We start from the raw sequence: 25,275 nt of genomic DNA on the forward strand, positions 1-25,275 counted from the left end.
GTTGTGAGAAAACATGTTGCTTCTACAACACAACAGAGGGAAAAAGTACGTGGCAGCATTGCTCCACTGTACACCCCCTATTTAATGGGGAAAAAAACAAATATTTTAGATGCATTAACAACAATCTACGAAAGACAATTTTCAAGAAGACTTTTTAGATGAAATCTCTTTTTATTGTTTAATTCACTGTCTCACACATACAATGGATTCCTTTGCGTTGAGCAATATGGGACAATTACCATGAGAATATGATGACAAATGGCTGAGACTGGATCTGCGGAGTAGTTTTTTCATGTTAAGAGTCGAAAAGAAACGCTTCCAAATCAGTCAATGCAGCCGAGTGTGACCAGAGTCACATTATGTTATTGACTAGCTCATGCCGTAACAGAAAGATAGATCATTAAGCCATTTAGGATCTTCATTCCTGTATGTTCAGCACAGCATTCAAAGGCAATAATACGACATAGAAAAATAAAATCAAATAAAAGCAACCATTTGCCTGACTTATTCCATCCAGTTTATACACTGATAACACATTAACTCACAGAGGTACACAGCAAAAAGAAAACAAAAAATGGGGGGAAAAGCCACGGCAGAAAACAAATCATTAAAAAGAAGTGTACACCCAAGTACCCTGAATCCTTTGTGACTATAAGAGCTAAAAACCCTGTTGCAGCCAGATCTAGGGATGATTTTTTTGCTCTGTGATCACCGTTGCACCCTTCGGTTCACCTACCAGTTACACAGACATCCACGTGGCAGTGCACAATCCCGATTATAGCGAAAAGACGGAAATAAAATCAAAAAACATTGCGCAATATATATAGATTTATGGGTTTCTTTTCTGTGTATATGCACAAGAATGTCCGTTTCTCAAAAACATACACATTTCATCGGCATACTGTACATGCCTGGTTATGGCACACCAGGGGCACTAAAACAGAGTTATTTCACCCCATAGATTCTTTTAAACTTCCTGTGTTGAGATCGAGCCCCCTTGTACCTCTGACTTCTCTTTTTTCTAAACACTTCAAGCATCCTCCTTTCTTCCATCCCTCCATCTTTAAGTATTTTTTTGTCTTGGAGACGCAGATACAGAAAGAGCAGTAAAATGGGAGAGAGAGATAGAGGGAGAGGGAGTGAGTGTGTGATCAGTCAATCGCCAAGCCCTAGCATTCCCCCTGTCTCTCAGCCTATCTCTTTCCACTGCCGGTAGAACTCCAAAATATTCTTCAGCTCCATGCCTGCTGCTGCCACCGCCTGGACCGCCACCTGCAGCGAGACAAATGGACAGAGAGTTAATGCACCATGGAATGCCATCCAAATGGAAACTACAATAGAAACCCCAGAAGTTATCATAACAAAGCCCTGGAGAATCTATACTTTATTAACCATAAATAATACATAGCGCACACAAATATTGTAGTAAATTGTACTATTTGTAACCTCCGGAGTCCCGAGCATTTCTATTTCCCTTTTTGATTTATAACTACTAGCATCTAATAAACATGCACCTAAAAAAAGTGTTGATTATTCATGTTTGTGAAAATAATAATTCTACTTTGGCAACAAAATCTCAATGTTCTCTCTTTGCACTGTCAAACAATCAAGTGACAGCCAGCGCTAAAGCATTTTACCAATCAGAAATTAGCATAATTAATTCTGATACAAGTAATGACCAGTATCGTTCAATCTATGCCAACCAAGTTAAACATTAAATAACATTACTTATTGTCCCATATTTGCTTACAATGTTGAGTGGTTTTAAACATCATCTGCAGCCTGAAACTTTTAATAGGAAGTTTGGATTGAATGAACTTGGCTTTATAGAAAAGCTAAAGTGTGCTCCCTTGCTCCCTATTTAGTGAATGACTTGGCCTCCAATGTGCTGTCTGTCTGCACTGGTCTCAGAACAGTTCAAAATGCAACTTATTTTCATCCCAACTCGATATAGTCTAAGAAAGCAAAAGGTTTTTCTCAATGTAAAACCACACAGAAAATATAGGACTTCTAATGAAAACCATGTGCTATTGTACACTATAGTGTACATTGTGTTTAGCTGTGTGACGTTTCATGATAAATTGCACAAACCTTAAAAAAAATGGCATATTGGATGAATCTAGAGACTCTAATCTTTTGACTCAAACAGGTTTCAATGTAAAAACGTAATTAGGATTATGACCAGATGTATTTCTTTTGCCGTTTCTCCAAAATACAAACTCAACTGAAATTAGCGATATCTTGTTTTGACACATGACTTTGTGTGTTGGAAGTTTAACCATTTACTGACAGCCCAGATTCTCCTGAACAGAGATCAGTCGGATTAAAAGAAATTAAATTATGCGTTGCGTATATCGAAACAAAAATACAACGTCCACGCATGTGTACGCAGGGTCGCACCAGGTTAAGCAATAGTTCTTGGCTTTTTCAGATTTTTTCGCTGAGCTTGTCGTAATGCATTATGGAATGACCTTCTTTGAGAAGGATGCATGTGAGAACATGGCCAAAAGTAGGTATCTACTCTTTGAAACTGGCCAGTCTCCTCACCGGCCTTCCCAAAAAGACTACGGACACTTAAGTCACCTGCAGCTCATTCAGAATGCTACTACCAGGATTCTACCCCGAACCAAACATAGGTTTGCAGTTACATTTAGAATTTATTTTAAAGTACTATTACTCATTTATAAAGCACTCAATGGCCTAGGACCTAAATACATTGCAGATATACTTGTTGAATATAAACCTAACAGACCTCTCAGATCATTAGGATCAAGGCAGATAGAAATTCCAAGGGTTCACTCAAAACAAGGTGAGACAGCGTTTAGCTATTATGCCACCCACAGCTGGAACCAGCTTCCAGAAGAGGTCAGGTATGCTCCAACAGAGGCAACATACAAGTTCAGACTGAAAACACATCTGTTAAGCTGCACATTTATTCACTGAGCACTGTGCTGCACTTACTCATTTTACTGTGTCATTTTATTTCTGTATTCTTTTTCTTTTTTTATTCATTTTAATACATATTTGTTTATATATATATATATATTCATTTAATTTATTATCTTATTTCTTGTTCTTAATTGGTTTTAAAATGTATTTTATCTTGTATTTTCTTAATTATTTTTATGTCAAGCACTTTGAATTGCCATTGTGTATGAAATGTGCTATATAAATAAACTTGGCTTGCCTTGGTGCGCATCTATGATGCCTTAAAATGCATTCTAGGTAGGCAGCTCAGAAGATTTTGGAACAAACCGTATACAAGACACTAAAATCTACATACCACAGTGTTGTGACAGTAAAAGCATGTTTGGAAGCAGAAAGTCTTCAAACACGTGACTGACCTTCATAGCAGATGATCTCTCAGTTAACTCCACTAATGAACGTCCGGTTAGAATGGTCACCATGCCAGCGGTGTCTTCATCTCCAGTATTCTGAGATCCCGTCAACTGACGACAACTGTCCACCATCTTATACAGGTGCCTGCCAACAGGAACAATCAAACAATCAATCAATGCAGCGTAACAAACAAATTCAGGTACTGTCCATTTACAGTCCTACAGGGCTTCATGGCTGACAAATTTAAAATCAGTCTGGCCTGAAAGAGAAAGTGTAATTGATATGCAGCTTACCAGGCTTCCATGTCCTGTCGTTTTAATTTATCCCTCTCAAAACTTTTCCCCGACTCTTTCTGACAGCGGATGTATCTGTTGCACAATGAGGGAGAAAACAAACAAACAAACATTCTTAATGGTGCTGTTTGGTATTCAAATGCATATTAGTATCTTCCAGTACAAATGGAATGCAAAAAAATATACATATACAACTGTGCGAGGGCGTAGTTGAGCGCCCGTCTGGGGAGAGGGGAAATCGGTAAGGATTCATCCCTGGGTGATAATGAAGTTTAACAGCTGTTTCGTGTTGCAGTATTCCGGGGAGAGCGGTGCGATTACATACAATGTCAATGCAAAGATGGGAATAAATGCGAATTTGCGTCGGGTGGCGCAAATTAAGTGAATGGCGCGACTCAAACATGCCAAATCGCTTAATTCATGTGACGCATGACGAGTTGTCGCTAAAGCCTATCAGCATTAAGATTGTCCGGATGTCACCGACATACTGACATTGTAGCAGAAGAATTCTGGAAAAATGAATTTAAACATTGTTATAGCGGTGTGTGGGCAACCGGAGTTGTATGACACAATGTCATTCCTGTACAGAGACCGGACGAAAAAAGACATCACTTGGAGGAAAGCTACTGGTTGTACTTTACTATGAACCAAGTCGTAGAAGCCCCTCCTCCTGTCCTTTTCCGGAAGAGAAGGGGGAATACTTGCAGGTTCGCATTACTCACGCGAACGCAAGTTAAACACACATTTATAATCCAGCAGTCAAACTCGCACGAGCAATGCTTTGTGCAATGGCTTAGCGGCTTGACTTGAATTGATGGGCCAGCTAAACTTGACTGAACATGGGGGCTTGAACAGGCTCGGTGACGGCCACAGGGAACAGAACAGGCTCGTCAATGGCCTCAGGGAACAGAACAGGCTCGTCAATGGCCTCGGGGAACTGGACAGGTGGCTCCAGTATGGGAGCGAGGACAGACTTGGCTTGGAAGCTTGTTTTGGTGTGATGGTTTGAATAGATGAGATGACTTGACTGAGCGTGACAGACAACTTGACTTGACGTGTAGGTTTGACTTGGCATAGTGGCTTGATTTGGTGTGATGGCTGGGCTTGGCGGCTTGACAGTCTGAATGGGTGAGAGGGCTTGGCGGCTTGACAGTCTGAATGGGTGAGATGACTTGACATGGCGGTGACAAATAGACTTGAAGAAACAACATGACTTGATGACATGGTTTGTCGTAGTGGATTTTCAGCTTGACTTTGCTTGGTGACTTGATTTGATGGCAGCGAGAACAGGCGGCTCCAGGATGGGAGCGAGGACAGACTTGATGACTACAGGGAACTGGACAGACTAGTCAACAGCCAAAGGGAACTGGGCAGGATGTGCCGCAACCACTGTGGTGGAGAGCGCTGGCAGCAAGAACTGTAAGAACTGACAAATGCTCGGGAATGTCCTCTGCGACCGCGAGCGCTGACGGGGTAGGGAAACTGCAGCAGGAATGGCTGCCGCCTCCTGGCGTTCCCTGTCGAGAAGCCCGAAAGGTGCCCGAAGAAACAGCAGTGGGCTTGGCTGCCTCCTGGTGATCAACAGCGGTCTCGGCGGGCCTCTCCAGAGACACTGAGAGAGGGATTTTGGGAATCTATGCTCTTCCTCCACAGCAGACGTTCAATTTCTGCCAACCGGCAGAGGTAGTCCACCAAATCCAAAAAGGGAAAATGAAAAAAAAAAAAAAAAAAAAAAACATTCCACTCCTCTGGACAGATGGGCTTGTCCAGACCTGCTACAAAATTAACCTGGAGGACGGTCTCATCAATACCCTGCCCGGAGGCCGCTTTGGCCAACTTCTCAGCAAATATTTTGATGGGGCAAGCATACTGAAAGCAGACCCGGGGGTCGGACAACCAAGCGAGGCTATGAGAGACCGATTCCTCAAGGGCTGGAGCAGAGTTAAATAAAATTCCCATAATGCCTCCACTGCGTCCACAGTAGTCCAGATCGTTCTGTCAGTGTTTTGAGGAAGGACCCAAGATGCAGGAATGGCAATGGTGTACTTTCATTTAAAAAAAATATATATATTTTTTTTAAATTACAAAATAAACAAAACTACTCACGAGGGAGTACAAATAAAACAAGATAACAATAAAACTGAAAACAAACAGACAGGGGGAAACTGGAATTTGGACGAGACAAAGGAGAGAATAGAGGAAACGGGAGATAGGATACAGGTACTGCCCATATTCACGAGCAGCGCAAATCAGTGCTGCCACGGCGACGCTGATTGCGCTGATGAGCAGCACCTGTGAGAAACACCAGGGAGAGAAACAACAGCACATGGGACAACATGAGAGACAGGTGGAAGAAACTGTCACAATCCAGCCATACAAGAATAAACAAGATGAAAGAGGCAGGATCATGACATAATGTGCTTATTAATTATACAGTAAATATTAAACATGAGCAAATATTGTATCTGATTATTTGAATATCTGTCTTAATACAACAGAACTAGTGACATTAAGGACAATTAAATAACACTCTTGAATTACAAATATGGACAATCCCTTCACATAATGTACTTTTATTTGTTCCTCTTAAACATGTGGCTCAAAACAATTTCCCGCACTCACTCTGCTCAAATAATAATAAAAAAAGAAAAGAAAAGATAGGTTAATAATCACTCGAAAGCATAAAAAGCTTGAGAAAACATGGCTCAGCCAAGTCCAAACGCAACAGCCTCCGTTATTTTAAGTTTGAGGAGCTTCATTTTCTGGCATCTTCTTGAAGAAACAGCGATATTTAAATGGATCAAGGGCTGGAAAGTGGGCAGTTTTACAGGGCATTTTAATAGCAGGTAATACACGCTGTAATGACTGAGAATCTCTGGTAATTATTACATTACCCCTTTTCCACAAATAATCTAATCCCTTCAGAATATAGCTTAAAAACAATCATAAAGCCAGATATTGAGAGGCACCTCTCATATTACAAGCGGCCACTTCCCGCTGCAAAGACCAGCTGAGCTAACCAGCAAGCCAGTTTGGAAGTGGAGATGCAGTTTAATAATCGCACAAGGTCATATTGCAATTTCAGTTTTATTTAAATTACTTGAAAATGAATTATTATGTTGTGACTCAGTTGTGACTCTGTCCTTCTGTCTTTCACCTTTAATGTAGTAGTGCGGCCTATTTAAGCATTCCAAAACAGTCACTTGTGAGGTTCCCTTTCAGTATGAGGTTGCCAAGTAGACGCAAACTTAGGTTTAGATCAAAGCTACAATTGCAGTATTGCAAAAAGTACTGCAGAGCTCAAAACGTACCTGTTCCCTTTCCGAAACTCTGTCTCAAGAAAACGGATGCCATCTCTCGCTCCAGCGTTCTCTTTCTTCAGCATATCCAGACCATCAATAACTGCAAGAGAGCAGAAATTCATCTCAGTCAAGCATTTTGTACAAATAACACTGACTGATATTACAAACCACATCGATTGATTGTTCCTTGTGGTTGCCTAATTGTGATGACTTTTCCTTACATCTAAGGTGCCAAACTGACCCACAATTTTTGACCAATTAATTTTTATTACTTTTCCATGACCTTTCTAGTCATTTTGGAAAAAATAAAAAAATAATTACAGACTAACTTGCCAATGAATCATTCAGAATGATTTATGAAATCATTGAAATGTCGCTGTATGGCTTGCAAACAGGTTTAAAGGAATAGTTTTCCCAAAAATGAAGAATGGTTAAATGTGTATTTTCAGTGAACAATAAAGTGGTCTGATCCATTCAAAAAACTATTTTATGACACTTATGACATTTTTGGAGATTGACAGCCCTTGGTCACAATTAACTTTCAGTGCATGGAATTAGGCCTGGGAGATATGCTCCAAAAATTATATTTCTGTATTTTTCAGCCAATTGATGATATTTGAATTATATCGATAATTCTGTTTTCGCTATGAAATGGCTCAGAAGTGTTTTTTTTTTATTTTTATAAAAGGAACCATAATTTCATCAGCCAGTGCATCAAAGAATATTACATATTTTTAAAGGCACTGAATAAAAATCTATTTAAAAATAATGAAGGCATGTTTTTCACTAAATGAACACAGTGGGGAATAAGATTTAATCATTTTCATTAATATGGACGTTTATATTTATATTTGATATACAATGATACATAGCAGCTTTATTTATAAAAAGCATTATTTACCATCATATATTTTTCCTAAAAAAAATATTGTGAATGAACAAGGCGTGCATAAACTACCTGCATATATTGCATTATAATAAATTATTAAAATGGGGCCCAGTAAAGTTTATTATTATAATACTGAATTATAATTATTATTTTGAGGATTAGATTTGCTTAATATAAATGCTGACACTGAAAGTGCAGTGTCAGTGTGTTATACTGTGCCATGGAAGGCCATGAAGGTGAGTAAATGATCACATAATTTTTTTTCTTTTTTCGGTGAACTATCCCTTTTACTCAAACTTTTGAGATTTTATTTACTTCCATGACTTTTCCAGGCCAACAAAAAACGGTAAAAATTCCCTGATAATTCTAGCACGCAGGCTGACCTGTGCGAGGGATGATGATGATAAAGCAGCCGCTGGCAGCCAGCTGTCTGATCAGCCCCAAGTGCTGGCAGAGAACGGCTGTATCTGGCACCAGGTAAGGAGACATGGAAGACTGGGCTTTGGGCTGCTGCAGACTGCCCTCTAGTTGCGAAACTTCCAACTACAGGGAAACACAGAGAGATAGGCAAGGACATTATTCATTATAGCTTAAATTAACTGAGAACATTTTTGAAAACTCGCTTTAGTAAAAGATCAAAATAAACAAAAGAGCTGGTGTTACCTGTAGGCGCAGCTGGGCCATGTCTCTCATGAGCCGGTTCCTGCGAGCTTCCTTTTCTGCCTGTGAATCAAATGAGCAAGGTCAATATAACCTCATTACAATAGTGACATTTTACCCTACGTAAATACAAGATGCCAATAGCAGCTATACATATTTTTGTCATTAAGAAAAAATGTGTACTATTGTCAAAATTTATATATGACAGAAATGATAACAGATATAAATGCCTTCTAAAATCTTGTAGATCTCTCAATCTCTGGGTTAACAGCAGGGTCAGAGAGTTCACGCTGATTGTAGTGGTATAGTGGCGTTTCAGGAAAGAACTGTACCATTCTCCTCCTGTGCTTGACTACAGTCTTTTCCATGAGCTTGTCATGAACTGCAAGACATTCTTTTGATCCGCAGGCCCTGAAGGTTTTAATAAAATTGTACCAGAAAGAGCCGCCTCTTCATCGGCACAGCAAGGTGGCACTTCAACCATCATTTGTTCTTCCCGTAAGGGCTGCACGGTTGCTTGGTAACATAAGGCTCTCAAGCAATAGCTCACAAATGTGGAGAGCTTTTATAAAAAAAAAAAACAATATGAAAAAAAAAAAGAAAAATAAAAACACGTTCTCTTTACCGCAGATGTGTTTGTGTCAACCCTATTATTTAAAAGCACTTTCTTTGGCTATTTCTGCACCCATTTAGTACAGCTACTGTTTATTTCAAGAGAAATTTTACCATGTGGAACTGGGCCTTGGCCTGCTGAACCAGGTTCTCCTGCTCTGATTGGCTGATGCTGGTGAAGATACCTGCCTCGGGATTGAAGTGCAAAACGTTGCCTTGGAGATTTGTGAGGAAGTGGCCAAAGCTGCGAATACAGCACACACGCACCACACACTGGCCAGCACAAAAAAAAAGAGACAGAGGAGAAACATGAGAGAATGTTAATTATAATTTTGCAATGAAATTAAATTCTCTGCATTCTGATTAGCTAGAAGCAAGTACTTGTTTGCCCCTATATTCGGCATTATGACACTCAAGTAGTAAAGGAAATTGTAAGGAATGTAATTATTCTGGTTCTGATAAAATACTTTGACTCCTTAACGATTATTTTGGTACTTTTTAGGACCCCGATAATTGATCCAAACTATTAGGGCTGGGTATCATCAATACAGATTACCAGATTCAAACTTTTGAGAATCGATATGGATCGCCTTTCTAACTTCCATGAGAATTTTGCCATTGATTTAGCCACACCCCCCTCTTTCCAAAACACTGCACCAATACCCTTGAAACTGACACAATTTATGTTCCCATGGTTGTAAAACACAATAGTAGTGAAATAGCGCCCTCAACTGACAAATTATAATCAGAATAAGGCATTAAGCCTCAATTATTCTCTGCAACAACAACACTATGAGACCGGGCAAAATGATTGACAGGCAGAAAGCGTCATTGTCCACGGACACATATTTGCTTGTTGTTTACCGAGTGTAGATTGGTCACAGAGACAGGTGAGATATCTCATGACACTTAATTCAGTACTATCTTTCAGGAAGTAGGAACATTTTTTGCATCCCTCATTCATGAAAACAAATCGCATACAGAACCTTTAAAGTACCATTTATTTATAACAAAAATTTAATGCATATTCTTAAAAGATTAGTTCACCCAAAAATGAAAATTCTCTCATGAATGATTCACCTTTAAGCCATCCCAGATGTGTGTCTTTCCTTCTTCAGCAGAACCAAAATGAAGATTTTCATAAGCACAATACAGCTCTGTATGTCCATACAATGAAAGTGAATGGGTGCCATGAGGCTGCTGGCTGTTTGATGGTCCAAAAGGCATATTTAGGCAGCATAAAAGTAATCCACACAATTCCAATCGATCAATTAATGTCTTCTGAAGCAAACTGATAGCTTTGTGTAAAAAGCAATTAGATAAATAAAACTTTATTCACTTTTAAAAACCCGTCCTACTAACAATCAACCATCACGGAGCTGTCACGTGACGCAAGCGTGGTGGCGCGATCACGCGAGAAGACGGAAGCACATGCTTTTTCTTCACAACAGAGGAATTAGAGAGTTAGGCCATTTCAAACAGCATCCCAGCGCTTGCAGGAAGAAAATGTTTTAAGTTAAAAACATTTCAATTATCGATTTGTTTCTTACACAAACATAGCGATTTGCTTCAGAAGACATTCATTGATTGTGTGGATTACTTTTATGCTGCCTAATTATGCCTTATGGACTGTCAAACAGCCAGCAGCCTCATGGCACCCATTCACTTTCATTGTTTGGACATACAGAGCTGTATTGTGCTTATGAAAATCTTCATTTCGGCATGACAGACATACACATCTGGGATTGATGGGAGGTGAGTAAATCATGAGAGGATTTTCATTTTTGGGTAAACTTATCCCTTTAACTACACCTTGTCTTATGACTGGTCAATAACTTAATCAATCACTGAGTGAGAATGTTAATTCAACAACTGCTCTGATTCACTGAGTGAGTGAACCATTTTAGACAGGCAGAAACATGAAACGGGCTGCAATGGTCAAGACCTCTAGCCGTGTGTGGTATTCCCATGACCACAATGGTCAGGTGCATGTGGCAACAGTGATGGTTACCTCCTCCAGAGGAGTAAGAGGGGGTCTCTGGCTGGAGAAGTCCAGGCGTTTATGGGCCGCACTGAGGGCAGGAAGGTGATGGAGGGCCAGATCCTCAGGCAATAGCAGTGTCTGGACCAAACCAGGCTGCTCACACTCATTCAGAAGGTCTGTTACTTCCTTATTCAGACCCAAATCTGCAACAGAATCAGAGCAAGCAAGCTTGTTTTTCCACATTAAAAAAAGTTTAATCCCTAACATTTTTTTATATTACCTACAAATCTGTTAAACATTTTGTGCACTTACATGAGATGTGAGTGCACAATCATATCAGTGGCCAAGTAAAAGACATGGAGCTGCCTCATGGTGGCCACCATAGTGAGATCACATGACCAGCTGAATATTACTAGCTTTATTTCAGTAACACCCCTATTATCCGATACTTTTGCACAGGGAATAGTATAAATCATGGCTAACTATAAATAGCACACTTCTGCAAGTGAGTAAACTAAAAACACTGTTTTTGTTTGATGATGCATCCAAGCCACTAGGTAATTCAACACCAAGCCACATTGGACAGGGCACTTTAAACAAAAATTCCCCAAGTGTACCTTTAATAGAATGTTAAGTCAAAAGGACTGATTTTCTCTCACCTGCTTCCAGCATCTTGCTGCCCTCAGGTAGTAAGTTCAGAAGTACTGAGAGTCTGTTCCACAAGCTCTGAGAACTCTGATTGGAAAGAACAAAGTTCAGCATGTGTACAAAAGTACTGCTAAGAACTTACATAATATTTCTGCTGTTTATTTCAGAATCAATTTACCTGTGCACACATGACGATGATATCAGTGTTTGTCCTCAGCCAATCCAAAAAGACCTTCACTATCTGGATTAGTCCCTGATTGGTCAGAATCTTCAGTCGCTCAGAAAGGGTTTTCTCACTGTGAAACGATTGGTTGCTGTGCTCACTGACTTCAGAATCACTGTCAGGATCTGTGCATGGGAAATATGATTTATCTTAAAGAGTATGGTAAATTGGTAAATGGTCTGCACTTACATAGCGCTTTTTTAACCTTAGCGGTTTTAGAAGCGCTTTACACTGTGAACTCATTCACCCATTCACACACACCAATGACGGCAGAGCTGCCATGCAAGGCGCTAGCCTGCCATTGGGAGCAAATTGGGGTTCAGTGTCTTGCCCAAGGACACTTCGGCATGTGGAGTCATGTGGGCCGGGATTCGAACCACCAACCATGCAATTAGCAGCCAACCCACTCTACCACCTGAGCCACAGCCGCCCTAATCCCATTGAAAAGAGTCCAGAGTATGGATTAGATTTGCATTACCTGACTGAACAACCTTACGATAACTTCACTGTTGTGGGTTATATTTTGATAGCTAATGCCAATGGGAGATTTTCAAACTTATATATAAAGTTCACCAATATATAGACATTTAGGTAGTTTAGACAATAGGTAGTTATTTACAAAACAATGTCTGAAGAGTATATTTGTTAAACGGTTGGCTGAAATATTAATAATAAAAAAGAGAGACTAAAAAAAGAATAAAAAGAGAATGGGGAAAACAGTGCTACCTTGCAAACATGTTATCAATATTTATTAACTTTAATATTATTATTGATATATATATATATATATATATATATATATATATATATATATATATATATATACATACATACACACACACTAAATGTAACTACTTATTGAAAATTGGGGTGTTTTATCATATTGCTGTTTATCAATAGTCCATTGATATAAATCACTTAATTGTAAGCAATATACCATTGTCATTGGTTCCATTAGCAATCTCTGGACTTATGTTGCTTGGTGTTTCTCCAGGAGGGGGCGAGACTTCTTGTGAAGGGGCACGGTTTGGATCTGGGGTGGGGTTTGTGGTAGCTGGGGGGCGGAGCAGCACATTACTAAAGGTGGGTGCAAGCCTGAAGCAGCGTTTGGCCTGAAAGAGCTGAGAAGACATGGCCTGCAGGTTACTGCTTATGCTGGCATCATTGGACACTAGAGGGCCATTGCTTGCTGGAGGGGTCAAGGTTTCCTCCCTAGATGGTGGTGGCTGCTCCTCTTCCACTTGTTGCTGCTGTTGTGGAGTATTCTCAGTGTCTGCCATGTCTTCTAAGTCTGAACGAGACTCCTGACTGTTCATGTCGGAATCCGTCTCCACGTCAAAGGCAGTGCCGCCCTCGTCCTCCTCTGAACCGCTTTCCCAACTGCCATCCTGTGCCAGCGGTTCCTTTCTCACCTCCCTCCCTAAAGAGTTAATCTGGACCCTGGAGGCTCCCAGACCGTCGACTGGCCCGGCATCTTCCTCATCCTCTTCTTCGTCACTCTCAAATCCCTCGCTCAGGTCACTCTCATCCTCTTTGTGAGCGCAGCGTCTGCGGCGCAGCATGGAAAGCCGCGAGAACTTACTCTTCTGCTTTTGCTTCTCCTCAGCTGACCTCTTCTTCTCCAGCCCCTTTTCAGTCTCCACCGTCCTCCCATTGCTCTTTGGCTCATCTTGATCGTTCTCTTTCTCCTCATCCTCCTCTTCATTGTCCTCTTCCAGGGAGCCATTCTGCAGGGTTCTCTCCACTGAGGGAGCAGTACTGCCGTGATCTCTGACATCAGAGTCATCTAAGAACAAATGTATCAAACAAAAAGGAAGGTTGTTTTAAGTGAACTGTCAAATGACAATAAAACATCAGAACAAAAGCTCTATTCCAAACCCTAGTGGGTAACCTATATAGACAGCATTAAAAGACATCATAAGAATGCTTATGCTGCCATCTAAGACACTTTGTTTCAGGCTGAAATCCAATGGAGCATTGCATGTATCTATTGCACAGAATGGAATCCCAAAAGAATAATTTATAGTAAAACGAAAAATGATAATTCTACCCAATAATTTTCCATGCTATGTATTGTTTATGCATAAAAGAGTATTGCCTCATTAACCCTCCAAGGTCTAAGGGGTCTTAAGTCCGCCTGGCATTATTTTGATATTTTGGCTTCTGGAATGGTCAATTTTCATAGCAGAGTGAAGAGAGTCATATTTCTGGATTCTATAGATTCTCATCTACAATGTGGATGCATTGTAAATACACTTCTTGAGAAATTTTACATGTTCTGATGTGATATATCACCAAAAAATACAAAAAGCGGATATTCAATTTTGTTGTTTTTATTATATAAAAAATATTAAACATAAATGAATAATGAATTTTACAACAAATATTTATTCCTCAAAGGCTTTAGAACAACTTCAAAAGAAATTGGGTGAAAAAATATAAAGAAACAAAACAACTATTTACATTTCTGTGACTATAGTCACCATAAGTTTTTTTTTTGGTTGAAAAACATAAGAAAATATAATAGGGAAAAAAACCGTTCATGTGAATGGAATAAGAAGCTGTATAAATGGAGTAATATCCAAAAACACCACAAGATGGAACTGTTGCACCACTGATTGATGTGCTTTTCATCAGTCATTCTCTGCCACACTTGGCTGAAAGGAATTTCACACCCCTCCCCCCTTTTACTCCAATGACATCTGACCATGTCATTCTTTGCTTTTGGTCTGTGATTGGTACACACACACACACACACACACACACACACACACACACAGCTCTGTGATTGGTTCACACACACACACACACAGGTCTTTGATTGGTTTACACACACCAACAGCGTTTTATATCATTAGATAAAATAAAGTACAATGTCTTTGTTTTGCGGTAAAATCTATAATAATAATGCTATAGATTTGCACTAAAATACGGAAGGCTTATCATTCGCGGAAGTCAACACAGTCTATGCAGACGAATGTCAGCTTTTTCATAAAAAACAACAAAAAAAAAAAGTAAGTTAATACCTTGATCCATTCCGAAGTTATTAATAGATATGTCAGAGGTGCGCACTTTGACGCTCTGGATCGTCAGTCGACTTAGAAGGGTTAACTTAGCAACATGCTGTTGTCAAACTCGAATAAAATCAACTGCAAGTTGACTGTTTGCGTCTTGTCTGGTGTTGCTGTCCATTTAGCGTTCCTAACGGGCCACTTATGAGGTTCCATTTTAGTTAAGATGCTGCCTTAGAAGGTAGCTGCATATGTAGGCAGTAGACAGCTCACAAGGTTTAAGAACGGATCAAATAAGTTGGGATGCATGACACACTAGTGCTCATATCGACCAATATTAGCAATTTAGTTTTATTGTTAGTGGTCTGGTTATGCTGATATTAAAAGCAGAAAATATCGGGGCTTATTTTTTTTTTTCCAGTTCAGTGTATTTTTTATATTTACCAGGTTACAAAAGTACTAAACAGTTATTGATATTTTTTCTTTTGTGCTGTGTAAAAATTAAAAAAAAATTACATTCTAGATTGGAACAACTTAATGCTGTTAAAAAGGCAATACAAAAGAAAAATATCTACCCAAAAGTTCAGTGCCCTAACAATAAGAAAAAACAACAGAAACAAGGAGAAGCAACACAGAAAGCGCACCGTCCATATACATACCTGTGTTATCAGTGCGCAGGGGTGGGACATCACTCTCTCCCTCATCAAGCTCAGCTTGCAGTCGAATGTTCACATGATTGACCAGATGAGAGAACAGAGCCAATGTAAAGGCGATGGAGGCGCTGTACTGCTTTGAAGCTAGAATAGAATGTAGTTGCACAGATGAGTTTGTACTTCCATTAACTGAGACATTGAGGTGTTAAATACCTCAACTAGTGGTTTACATTATATATATATATATATATATATATATATATATATATATATATATATATATATATATATATATATACACAGTACACATACACACAAAAAACTGATAAACATAAATTGTATGTGCATGTCATTAACTCATCTGGTCCCACTTTAGATTTGGTGTCTTTAACTACTATGTACTAACATTAAACAATATACAACGTATTTGTGTAACTACATGTTGTTCTGCAAAATACTCACAAGATTCACATTTGCTGCTAATGAGGTTGAGGTACAGGTAGGTTTAGAAGTAGGGTTAAGGGTTAGGGTAAGGGTTGGTGTAAAGTTAGGTTTAGGGGTAAGGTTAACAGTGTAATTACAGATGTTCTCAAATGCAGGTACTTTAAATGAAAGTACAATGCAACAACACATATATACGTGATAAGTATATTGTATAAACTAGGTCCATATTGAGTTAAGACAGACAGATGGACAGACAGATCCATTAAGTAAATTTTTACCCCCTCTCTTCAGGCTGTACACAACCATAAGGCAAGTCACCACCATCTTGAATATGAGGCTGTCAGGCAGCACAGAGCAGACAGAGTCATGTTCCTCCTCCTCTTCGCTGGCTGACTGGCTGCCGTGAACAGGAAGTGACAGGTAGAACAGAACCAGGTTGAAGTCCTCCAGCACGGACTGGCACAATGATGTCAACTCCATCTCCATCAGACTGAAGAGGTGAGAGGTTTAAAGATTATTTGATTCAAGGCACACACCGGATGAGAAGCGCCATGGCACATCGCGGCTAGGTCATGGCACAGGTATCAAACACAGGGCACGTCGATGCGGCTCAGATGTCAGATAGTACACACAAAAGAAACCAAGGTTTTCCCCTACTTCAAAAATGAACAATGCTAGAGAAAATAATCCAAGTCCTTTGATAATGATTTGGGACGAATTAAATAGAAAATATGTGAGCTGCACTCCGTGGTGCGGCAGAAATTTGTGCAGACTCCGGATTGTGTGTACCTTCATTGAAAACAGAGAATTTTAGAACGCACCATGTCGCCTGCCAGACGCGTCCGGTGTGCTACCCCTTTCAGTGTTTCCCATTAATGACCTGGACTGTGGCGTCCCACACTGGTACCAATTATCTAACGTTAATGTTATCACCAGCAGCTCTGACAGCGTAACTACTTTCAGCATTTGAGGAGCAATTTCAACACAGGTAACCACTTTTGCTTAATTTCTTTGATGGCTCACAGGGCTAGAGAATAGAGTTGATTGCATAGGTACACTTTTAGGTTGGGCATCGGTCATAATTTTAGAAACATATACAACATAAACTTTGACGTGTTCATTTTGCTCTCAAAGTGCACCAGATTGATGCATTTAACTTTAAAATGTACAAGATTTTCTTATGGGGGGAGCATGCCCCCGAACCCCCCTAGATGGCCTGAGGTCCACCCAACACACTCTCACAAAATCCTGTGGGAAACACTGATTCTCAAATCTTATCTTCTAACTTTAGGGAAGGGACATTTTTCTGTCAAAAGGAAGAGGTTATATAATATTATCCCTCACCTGTTCTTTGGCTGCAACAGGCTCTGCAAATACATGAAGCTCACCAGTAGTCTTTTGATGTCTTTTGATCTAAAGTTAGAAACGTTTTGTTAATAACCAAATTAATTCCAAAATCATATTAAAAATAGACTTTTACATTTTCAAAAGAGAATGTGAGTGATGTCATGCAGAACTCTTGCCACAATGCAAGTGGTATTTTTTTAGGGCACTGAGTGGTTTTTAAGGCATTGTCACCTCTGGCGTGATGGGGAAAGTTTCTTCATCTCTTGCTTCTTCAACTGGTGGAACATCTTGGCTGCCTTGTCAAACAGACGCTTTAAATTCCCATAAGCCCCGTCAAAGGGAGTCTCTGACTGAATACTGTTTAACAGGAAAAACCAGTCTGTCATGCTGATTCAGGGTCATAAAAGCTAAACATACCACTTAAATGCATCACCACATTTCAAGGGAAAAGAAGAGCATTTTATGAACTAGTCCTCTACTTTTCTCATTGTTTCTGTAATGCTGCTTTGTTCTATACTGTAGCCAAATACTGTCTCTGTTACTTTATACATGGTGTTGTTACACGGACACTTTCAGGCATGTGGTCAAAATGCAGGTAATAAAACAATGGCGGGAAATTAGAGGAAGTATATGTATACTGTTACCAGATCCCTTACCAGCGAAGGTAATTGTAAGTAGCCTCCACATTATAAAATTTACTTCCAGCCAGTGTACCCAATTGATTAAACGGCATACCTGTAAAAGACAACAAAACATTTTCTAAGTTATGGAATGACATGAACATTAGATAGGATACAAAAATTCTGAATTCATTAGGTTTTAATTAAAATTCACTGTTTTACAGATAAAATAATAATAAAAGCATGTTCGTCAGTGCCAGGAACCGGTTTTGTTGGGAGGATGTGAGAAGTCATGAATCGCTTACCGACGTGAGGTGCAACAGACAGGGCCTGGTGATAAAATCGTTCAGCCAACTGCTCTGCCTCCACTCCTGCAAGTTCGTTCTGGTACCGTGCTATATACGCCAAACATACATAACCAGTTTCTTTTAATTTCTTATAATGTGGACATCTGCATGACATCTCAATGCAATGCAGAGCGTTTCAAGACCGGTTTTCTTAAATGTCAAGTGAGAACACACTTACCAAGATCTCCCAAGTACACAAGGCATCTGTGACATGCCATCTGGGCCCACTCCATCTCTTTAGGGGTGGCTGAGACTGGTTTCTTACGACCTGCAGTTATTATTCACAGAGATAGACTAATTAAGCAACAAGCCACTTGAAGCAGTGGATTAGAGTGATTTTTCCAGAGTTAAGGGGTGTTCTTAGGCACAACGTGAAGTGGATTATGATTATTTTGATTAATTGTGCAGCAATTATTATTTCCTGTGTTTCTATCTCAATTTCTTCTTTGAGACTTTTTACAGCTTAACATTTTTATATATTTAAAAGGGCTACCTCACTCAAAAATGTAAACTCTGTCATCATTAACTCCTCCTCCTATTGTCCTAAAGCACATGACTTCTGTGGATCACAAAAAGGAGATGCTAGTCACCATTCACTTTCATTGTATGGAAAAAGGATGCAATGAAAGTGAATGGTGACTGAGACTAACATTGTGGCAAACCTATCCTTTTGCGTTCCTCAGAAGAAGAAAAAATAATATGGGTTTGGAATAAGACAAGATTGAGTAAATAATGAGAGAACTTTTGGGTGAAAATTCCTTGAAGACTTACATTTCAGGAAACCCTGAAATCATTTAGGTTTGGACCAATATGAGCAAATGGATCATTGCAAAATAAGAAAGAATATTTGTAACAAATATCGTGAATTTTTAAGTCAAGAAATTTTAGATGTTTTCTCAGCGTTACACCAAATAATGTGCCTTTTCATAAAAATGTCATATTTAATTATATAACAAAATAATATTTTTTTAGACTTCACATGGTCTTGAGGGTCTAAAAGGGTCCTCTGTTTTATATAGGGGAAGTGACCCAATTAAGCCCACGTCCCATATAAGCCCAGTTACAGATTTATTTTAAAATTTAAAAAAGACAAAGCAAGAGAAAACATTTTTTTTGCAGAGGAAATGCACACATTTGTTGGTATCAGTTAACTTTTTATTTGGAGCCAATCAAATATTTCGTTCTTGAGTTTTTTGGGAACATGTGCTTCCATTATTCTGCGGCCATTTTGGAAGTTGCTCCAAAACTTCTGTTTTTGATGACCTCAAAAAAAAAAAGCTATTTTTCAGGAGTCAGATGAACAAACCAGTCGAGTAATGATAAAAATGTTTTTATTAAGAGATAAACCAAATTACACTTATATTATTTATTTTCTTTGTGTTTAACAACAGTACTTGTATTTGAAAAGATAGATTCCATGAGTTTCTGGAGCTAGTGCAGGACACTGCCTCAGTGATGCTCACAAAGACAGATGCAGTAAAAGAAATACATTAATAAAAACTGCTGATAAACACATTCAATTAAGCTTCTTGAATAACTTGATAACTTTGTTTTCATGTGGGCATATCAGGAACAGTGCCTTTGAAAAGCCTGTTTCCTCAAAGCTTAAAAATAGAATATTTATTTTATTTGTTTAAACAACAATAACAAACATAATCTATGTTGTAAAATATAGTGATTTTTATACATTACATTTTTTGACTCTAAATTATTTAGGTTTATTTTCTACTGACCCCTGTTGTTCCTAATAAGCCCACTGAGCGAATAACCCCTTGAACCCCATATTAAACGGACGTCCTGGTCAACGCTACATACTGTTTTCATTGAGAAGCAATGAAAAGACAGAGAACAAAATTATAAGGACTGTCAGATTAAGAAATGAAAGATTTAATTTAATGTTTATGATGTTTGAGGTCTAAATCTACAAAAATAATCAAAATTGAGGTGTATATTTAGTACAAATTTGAAGCATTTACATTCAAAAGCATAGTGGGCTTATTAAGAACACATGTGGGCTTAAATGGTACACATGTTCCTTATAAGCCCACTCCAGACATTAATTTTTTTGTCATGACAACAAATTGGCTACCTACATGTTAGTTACACCACATGACTTTCATTTAAAGGACAACCGTTCTGCAAATATTAAACATATTTTAAAATAAAATGGTTTCACTGCTTATTTTATAAAAAAATAATAATAATCATAATAAAAGTTTATTCTGCACTACTCATGCCAACATATCTTTTTTTCAAGAATTCAGCTTTTAATGAGACTTTGATTTCACTTTAAGCCCCAGAAAACATATTAATCATAGTAGAGCCTCTTGTGCCCAGTTTTCAAATAATTGTTTTGTGTGAGTTGCATTTGTAATTTCTATCTCTTTGGAGGGTTCCCATATGTTTTGAATTTCACAACTTTTCCAGTTGGCTAAGTATTTAAACTATGAGCAATTTCCAGCTAATTAAATGTTTTAGAGTGGAGCATAACTAGAATATATAAACTTTACATTTAATTAAAAAAAAAAATTTGATCACTTGTAACAAATAATAAAGAAAAGCAGCCAGTAAGTGCCAAACATAGATGGGAACTCCTACAATACTGTTTAAAAAGCATCCCAGGGTGATACCTCAAGAAGATGGTTGAGAAAATATCAAGAGTTCATGTCTGCAAATTCTAGGCAAAGGGTGAATACTTTGAAGATGCTAAATTATAACACAGTTTAGATTTATTTTGGATTTTGTTTAGTCACAAAATAATTCCCATAGTTCCATATATGTTATTCCATAGTTTTGATGACTTAACTATTATTCTAAAATGTGAAGAAAAAAGTTATAATAAAGAATGAGTGTGTTTCAAAACTTTTGACCAGTAGTGTAGAAAAGCGTGTCTCACCGATGAGTGGATCTGTGACGTGCGTCCAGTCGATGCAGTCCTGTAGCTCCAACTGATAGTGTGACTGGATATAGAGCAGCAGGTGTTGAAAGAAGCCCACCCCGGCAATCAGATGGGTCCTGTAGGCGCACTCAAGAGCACTTCGGCTGTGAATATGCTGCACAGAGAGGGAGCATTTTATCATGACGTGAAATATTACAGCACCTCTAAATTACGAGATATGTGCACTGTGAGGCGACAATACCTTCTTGTTGGTCTTGATGACCTGTATGACCTCATAGTAGACCTTCCTCCACAGCAGTTCTTCTGCCTTGCGTCCGTAGTCAACCGGATGCAGGAACATCAGTTTTACACAAAGTTCTCGCAACCTGTTTAAAGCAGATAGAGGAAAATCTAATTCATGTACATTAATTTCTTAAGCAGCTGTGATACCAAATCATATGAGAAGATTATGAAGTTGTTCAGAGAGATTGAAACCGTTACTTACTTGTTTCTCAAGCTGATATTCTCAGGTTTAAAGACCTCCCTATAAGATGACTTGCTGCTGATAATAGCATCCAACTTGTGCACTGTTTCTACAACAGCCCTTTACAAACAGACAGGAAATTATTCTCACAACACAATTCACCTGTTCAACAATTACAGTTGATGTCAGAAGTTTATATACACTTAGGTTCAAGTCAATAAAACATATTTTTTAACCACTCCACAGATTTAATATTAGCAAACTATAGCTTTGGCAAGTAATTTAGGAAATCTACTTTGTGCATGATACAAGTAATTGTTCCAACAATTATTTATAGACAGATTGTTTCACATTTAATTGACAATATCACAATTTCAGTGGGTCAGAATTTTACATACACCTTTAAGTAGCTTGAAAAAGTCCAGAAAATGATAAAGCCTTAAGACAATTTGCTTCTGATAGGAGGTGTACTGAATTGGAGGTGTACATGTGGATGTATTTTAAGGACTACCTTCAAATTCAGTGCATCTTTGCTTTACATCATGGGAAAATCTAAAGAAATCAGCCAAAACCTTGGAGAAAAAAAATTGTGGACCTACACAAGTCTGGTTCATCCTTGGGAGCAATTTCCAAATGACTGAAGGTACCACGTTCATCTGTACAAACAATAGTACGCAAGTATAAACAACGGGACCACGCAGCCATCATACCGCTCAGGAAAGAGACACATTCTGTCTCCTAGAGATTAACATATTTTGGTGCAAAAAGTGTAAATCAATCCCAGATCTACATCAAATGACCCTGTGAAGATGCTGGAAGAAACAGGTAGATAAGTATCTATATCCACAGCAAAACAAGTTCTAGATCGACATAACCTGAAAGGCTGCTAAGCAAGGAAGAAGCCAATACTCCAAAACTGCCATAAAAAAGCCAGACTACAGTTTGCAAGTGCACATGGGGAAAAAGATCTTACTTTTTGGATTAATGTCCTCTGGTCTGATGAAACAAATATTGAACTGTTTGGCCATAATTATGTTTGGAGGAAAAAGGGCGAGGCTTTCAAGCCGCAGAACACCATCCCAAACGTGAAGAATGGGGGTGGCAGCATCATGTTGTGGGGGTGCTTTGCAGCAGGAGGGACAGGTGCACTTCACAAAATAGATTGCATCATGAGGAAGGAAAATTATCTGGATATCGAAGCAACATCTAAAGACATCATCAAGGAAGTTAAAGCTTGGTCGCAAATGGGTCTTCCAAATGGACAATGACCCCAAGCATACCTCCAAAATTGTAGCGTAATGACAACAAAGTCAAGGTTTTGGAGTGGCCACCACAAAGCCCTGACCTCAATTCAATAGAAAATTTGTGGGCAGAAAAGTGTGTGCAAGCAAGGAGGCCTACAAACCTGATTCAGTTACACCCTCTCTGTCTGGAGGAATGGGCCAAATTTCCAGTAACTTATTGTGAGAACTTTGACCCAAGTTAAACAATTTAAAGGCAATGCTGCCAAATACTAACAAAGTAAAATTTGTGACCCACTGGGAATGTGACGGAAAAAATAAAAGCTATAATAAAATAATTCTCTCTATGATTATTCTGATATTTCATATTCTTAAAATAAAATAGTAATCCCAACTGACCTAAGACAGGGCATGTTTTCTACGATTAAATGTCAGGAATGTGAAAATTTAGTTTAAATGTATTTGGCTAAGGTTTATGTAAACTTCTGACTTCAACTGTTTAAAGATCAGGAATTTTATTAGCTGGTTTAAATTTGTTACCAAGGTCAGATTTTTTTGCTGGCTAAGGAAGACCAGGTTATGTCTGGAATATTTTGCATAATATACCATTCTTTTCCCAGCAATAGTATGTTTATACCTGCCACGGAGTTATAACCATTGGGAGTTATTGCTGTATTGTTATTTAGCTATTATTACCAATTTAAAACATAGTAATTTGTTGTAATTTCTTTGTAAATAAAATCTTAAAATAAAATTTTATCATAACACATCTGGATGTTCTACCTTTAACTCTACACAGTTCTGGCCTCATTTTCATTTGTAACGATAGCTTTCCCAATCAAACACACCAAAAGAGTAACTCTTGACATAAATCATCCGCTAAAGAAATATTAAATGACTATAATTTAATGTCAAATAATACAATAATTCCAAAATACATTTAATGTAAAACCTATATTCATACGTGACATGTATAGTCTGAGAATGATTAAACTGCACTTGTATTAAAGTGTCAAGTGTCTACGTTTGCATCTTATATTTATAAATATGCATATAAACATATATGACCCACAGAAACATGACATAAGAAATATTAGAGATATGACCTGTCGGTACCGGCCTGTTATGAGCGCTCTTACCTGTACAGCCGTTTAATATGAAGCACTTTGGCCTCTGGCTCGCTGTCCTGGCCCGGTCCGCTCATTCTAGCAGTAAAAAGCAGTCTGCAGTTGTCTGGTTTCGTGTTTCTTGATCTGGTTCTGGTTCGTTTCGTTCCAGTTTAGAGTGCGGCTAACGTTAGCAGGCTGGCTAATTCACTCCTATCCCTCACAATTACAACTCAAACACAAACGCTGTCGTTCCTGTCTTTCCCCGCCACCGGCCTCGACACCCATCCGTTCAAAAGCCGGCGTGTGTGCTCGTGTCGGTTCGGGTCAGCTGTCACATTTTGAGGTGGTTTTGCATGTGTTATTGTAGCGCGTCGTTCCGACAGTCGCTCCGCGAGCAGCCATTTTCCCCCTCCCACCGCACACAGTTCAGTGGCCGCTTCAAGTATCGCGAGAGTTGTTAGATAGCGACACCTCCCCACATCAAGTGCTGCAAGTATCGCGAGAGTTTTCAGATAGCGACACCTCCCCATATCAAGTGCTGTAAGTATCGCGATGGTATACGCGGTCACGCTCTTGGTCAAGCAGCGCACAGCTGCAGGCTAGCTGATCGGCCCCTGGTGTGATCACCTTTTGACGGCAAGTTGGCGGTCCTAAGTGTCCAAAAATACCATGATAACCAAAGTCTCCACTAAAAGACTATAGATAAACAGTTATTGTTATTACTACTTCAAAAAATACAATACATTAATATGGGTTCTCCTTCAAGAAGATAAGAAGCTTTCAGAATATTTCATTTGAATCGCCTTTCTTTCTTGACGACAATTGGCTAATACCAAGATAGTCCTGTCACTACAGTAAGATATTTTGATAGGAATTATGGTTTCCATGCCAATTACTTTACGGCAATCTCTTTTTTATGCATTTTTCTATGACATTAACCAATTGTCGTCCAGAAAAAAAATTATTAGCACACATGTTTGCATTGTGTTTAGGTCGAAATGTGTTTAGAGATCAATGTGCCGCTGAAAATAAGATTTTTATGAATGGAATGAAAGAAAAAAAATCTGACATATATTTTTCTCTCTAGCAAGAAGTACACTAAAGTATGTTTGTATTAATACAGCCTTCCCTACCCAGTCTTGTGTGCCCAGAATTTTAAGGAATAGCTATTCCTGGTTTAATACAAATTAA

The 25,275-nt window shown here is 38.7% G+C and overlaps 1 protein-coding gene across 1 annotated transcript; it reads right to left on the reverse strand.

The window, feature by feature from the left end:
• Positions 1-124: 124 nt before the first annotated feature.
• Positions 125-24,530, reverse strand: LOC127656218 (nonsense-mediated mRNA decay factor SMG5-like). Its single transcript, XM_052144423.1, has 22 exons — positions 24,115-24,530; positions 21,756-21,854; positions 21,513-21,636; positions 21,269-21,425; positions 18,551-18,640; positions 18,331-18,420; positions 18,062-18,140; positions 17,637-17,762; positions 17,403-17,471; positions 16,337-16,548; positions 15,621-15,758; positions 12,888-13,736; positions 11,906-12,075; positions 11,739-11,814; positions 11,107-11,282; positions 9,210-9,368; positions 8,487-8,546; positions 8,207-8,366; positions 6,944-7,034; positions 3,633-3,707; positions 3,345-3,483; positions 125-1,272 (listed from the first exon to the last, which is right to left on the reverse strand). Exons 1-22 carry the CDS (start codon positions 24,177-24,179, stop codon positions 1,189-1,191), a joined length of 3,288 nt encoding a protein of 1,095 aa, XP_052000383.1. The 5' UTR covers positions 24,180-24,530; the 3' UTR covers positions 125-1,188.
• Between the last annotated feature and the right edge of the window lie 745 nt (positions 24,531-25,275).

This window comes from Xyrauchen texanus, chromosome 15 (assembly GCF_025860055.1).
Source record: "Xyrauchen texanus isolate HMW12.3.18 chromosome 15, RBS_HiC_50CHRs, whole genome shotgun sequence".
Lineage (NCBI taxonomy): Eukaryota > Metazoa > Chordata > Actinopteri > Cypriniformes > Catostomidae > Xyrauchen > Xyrauchen texanus.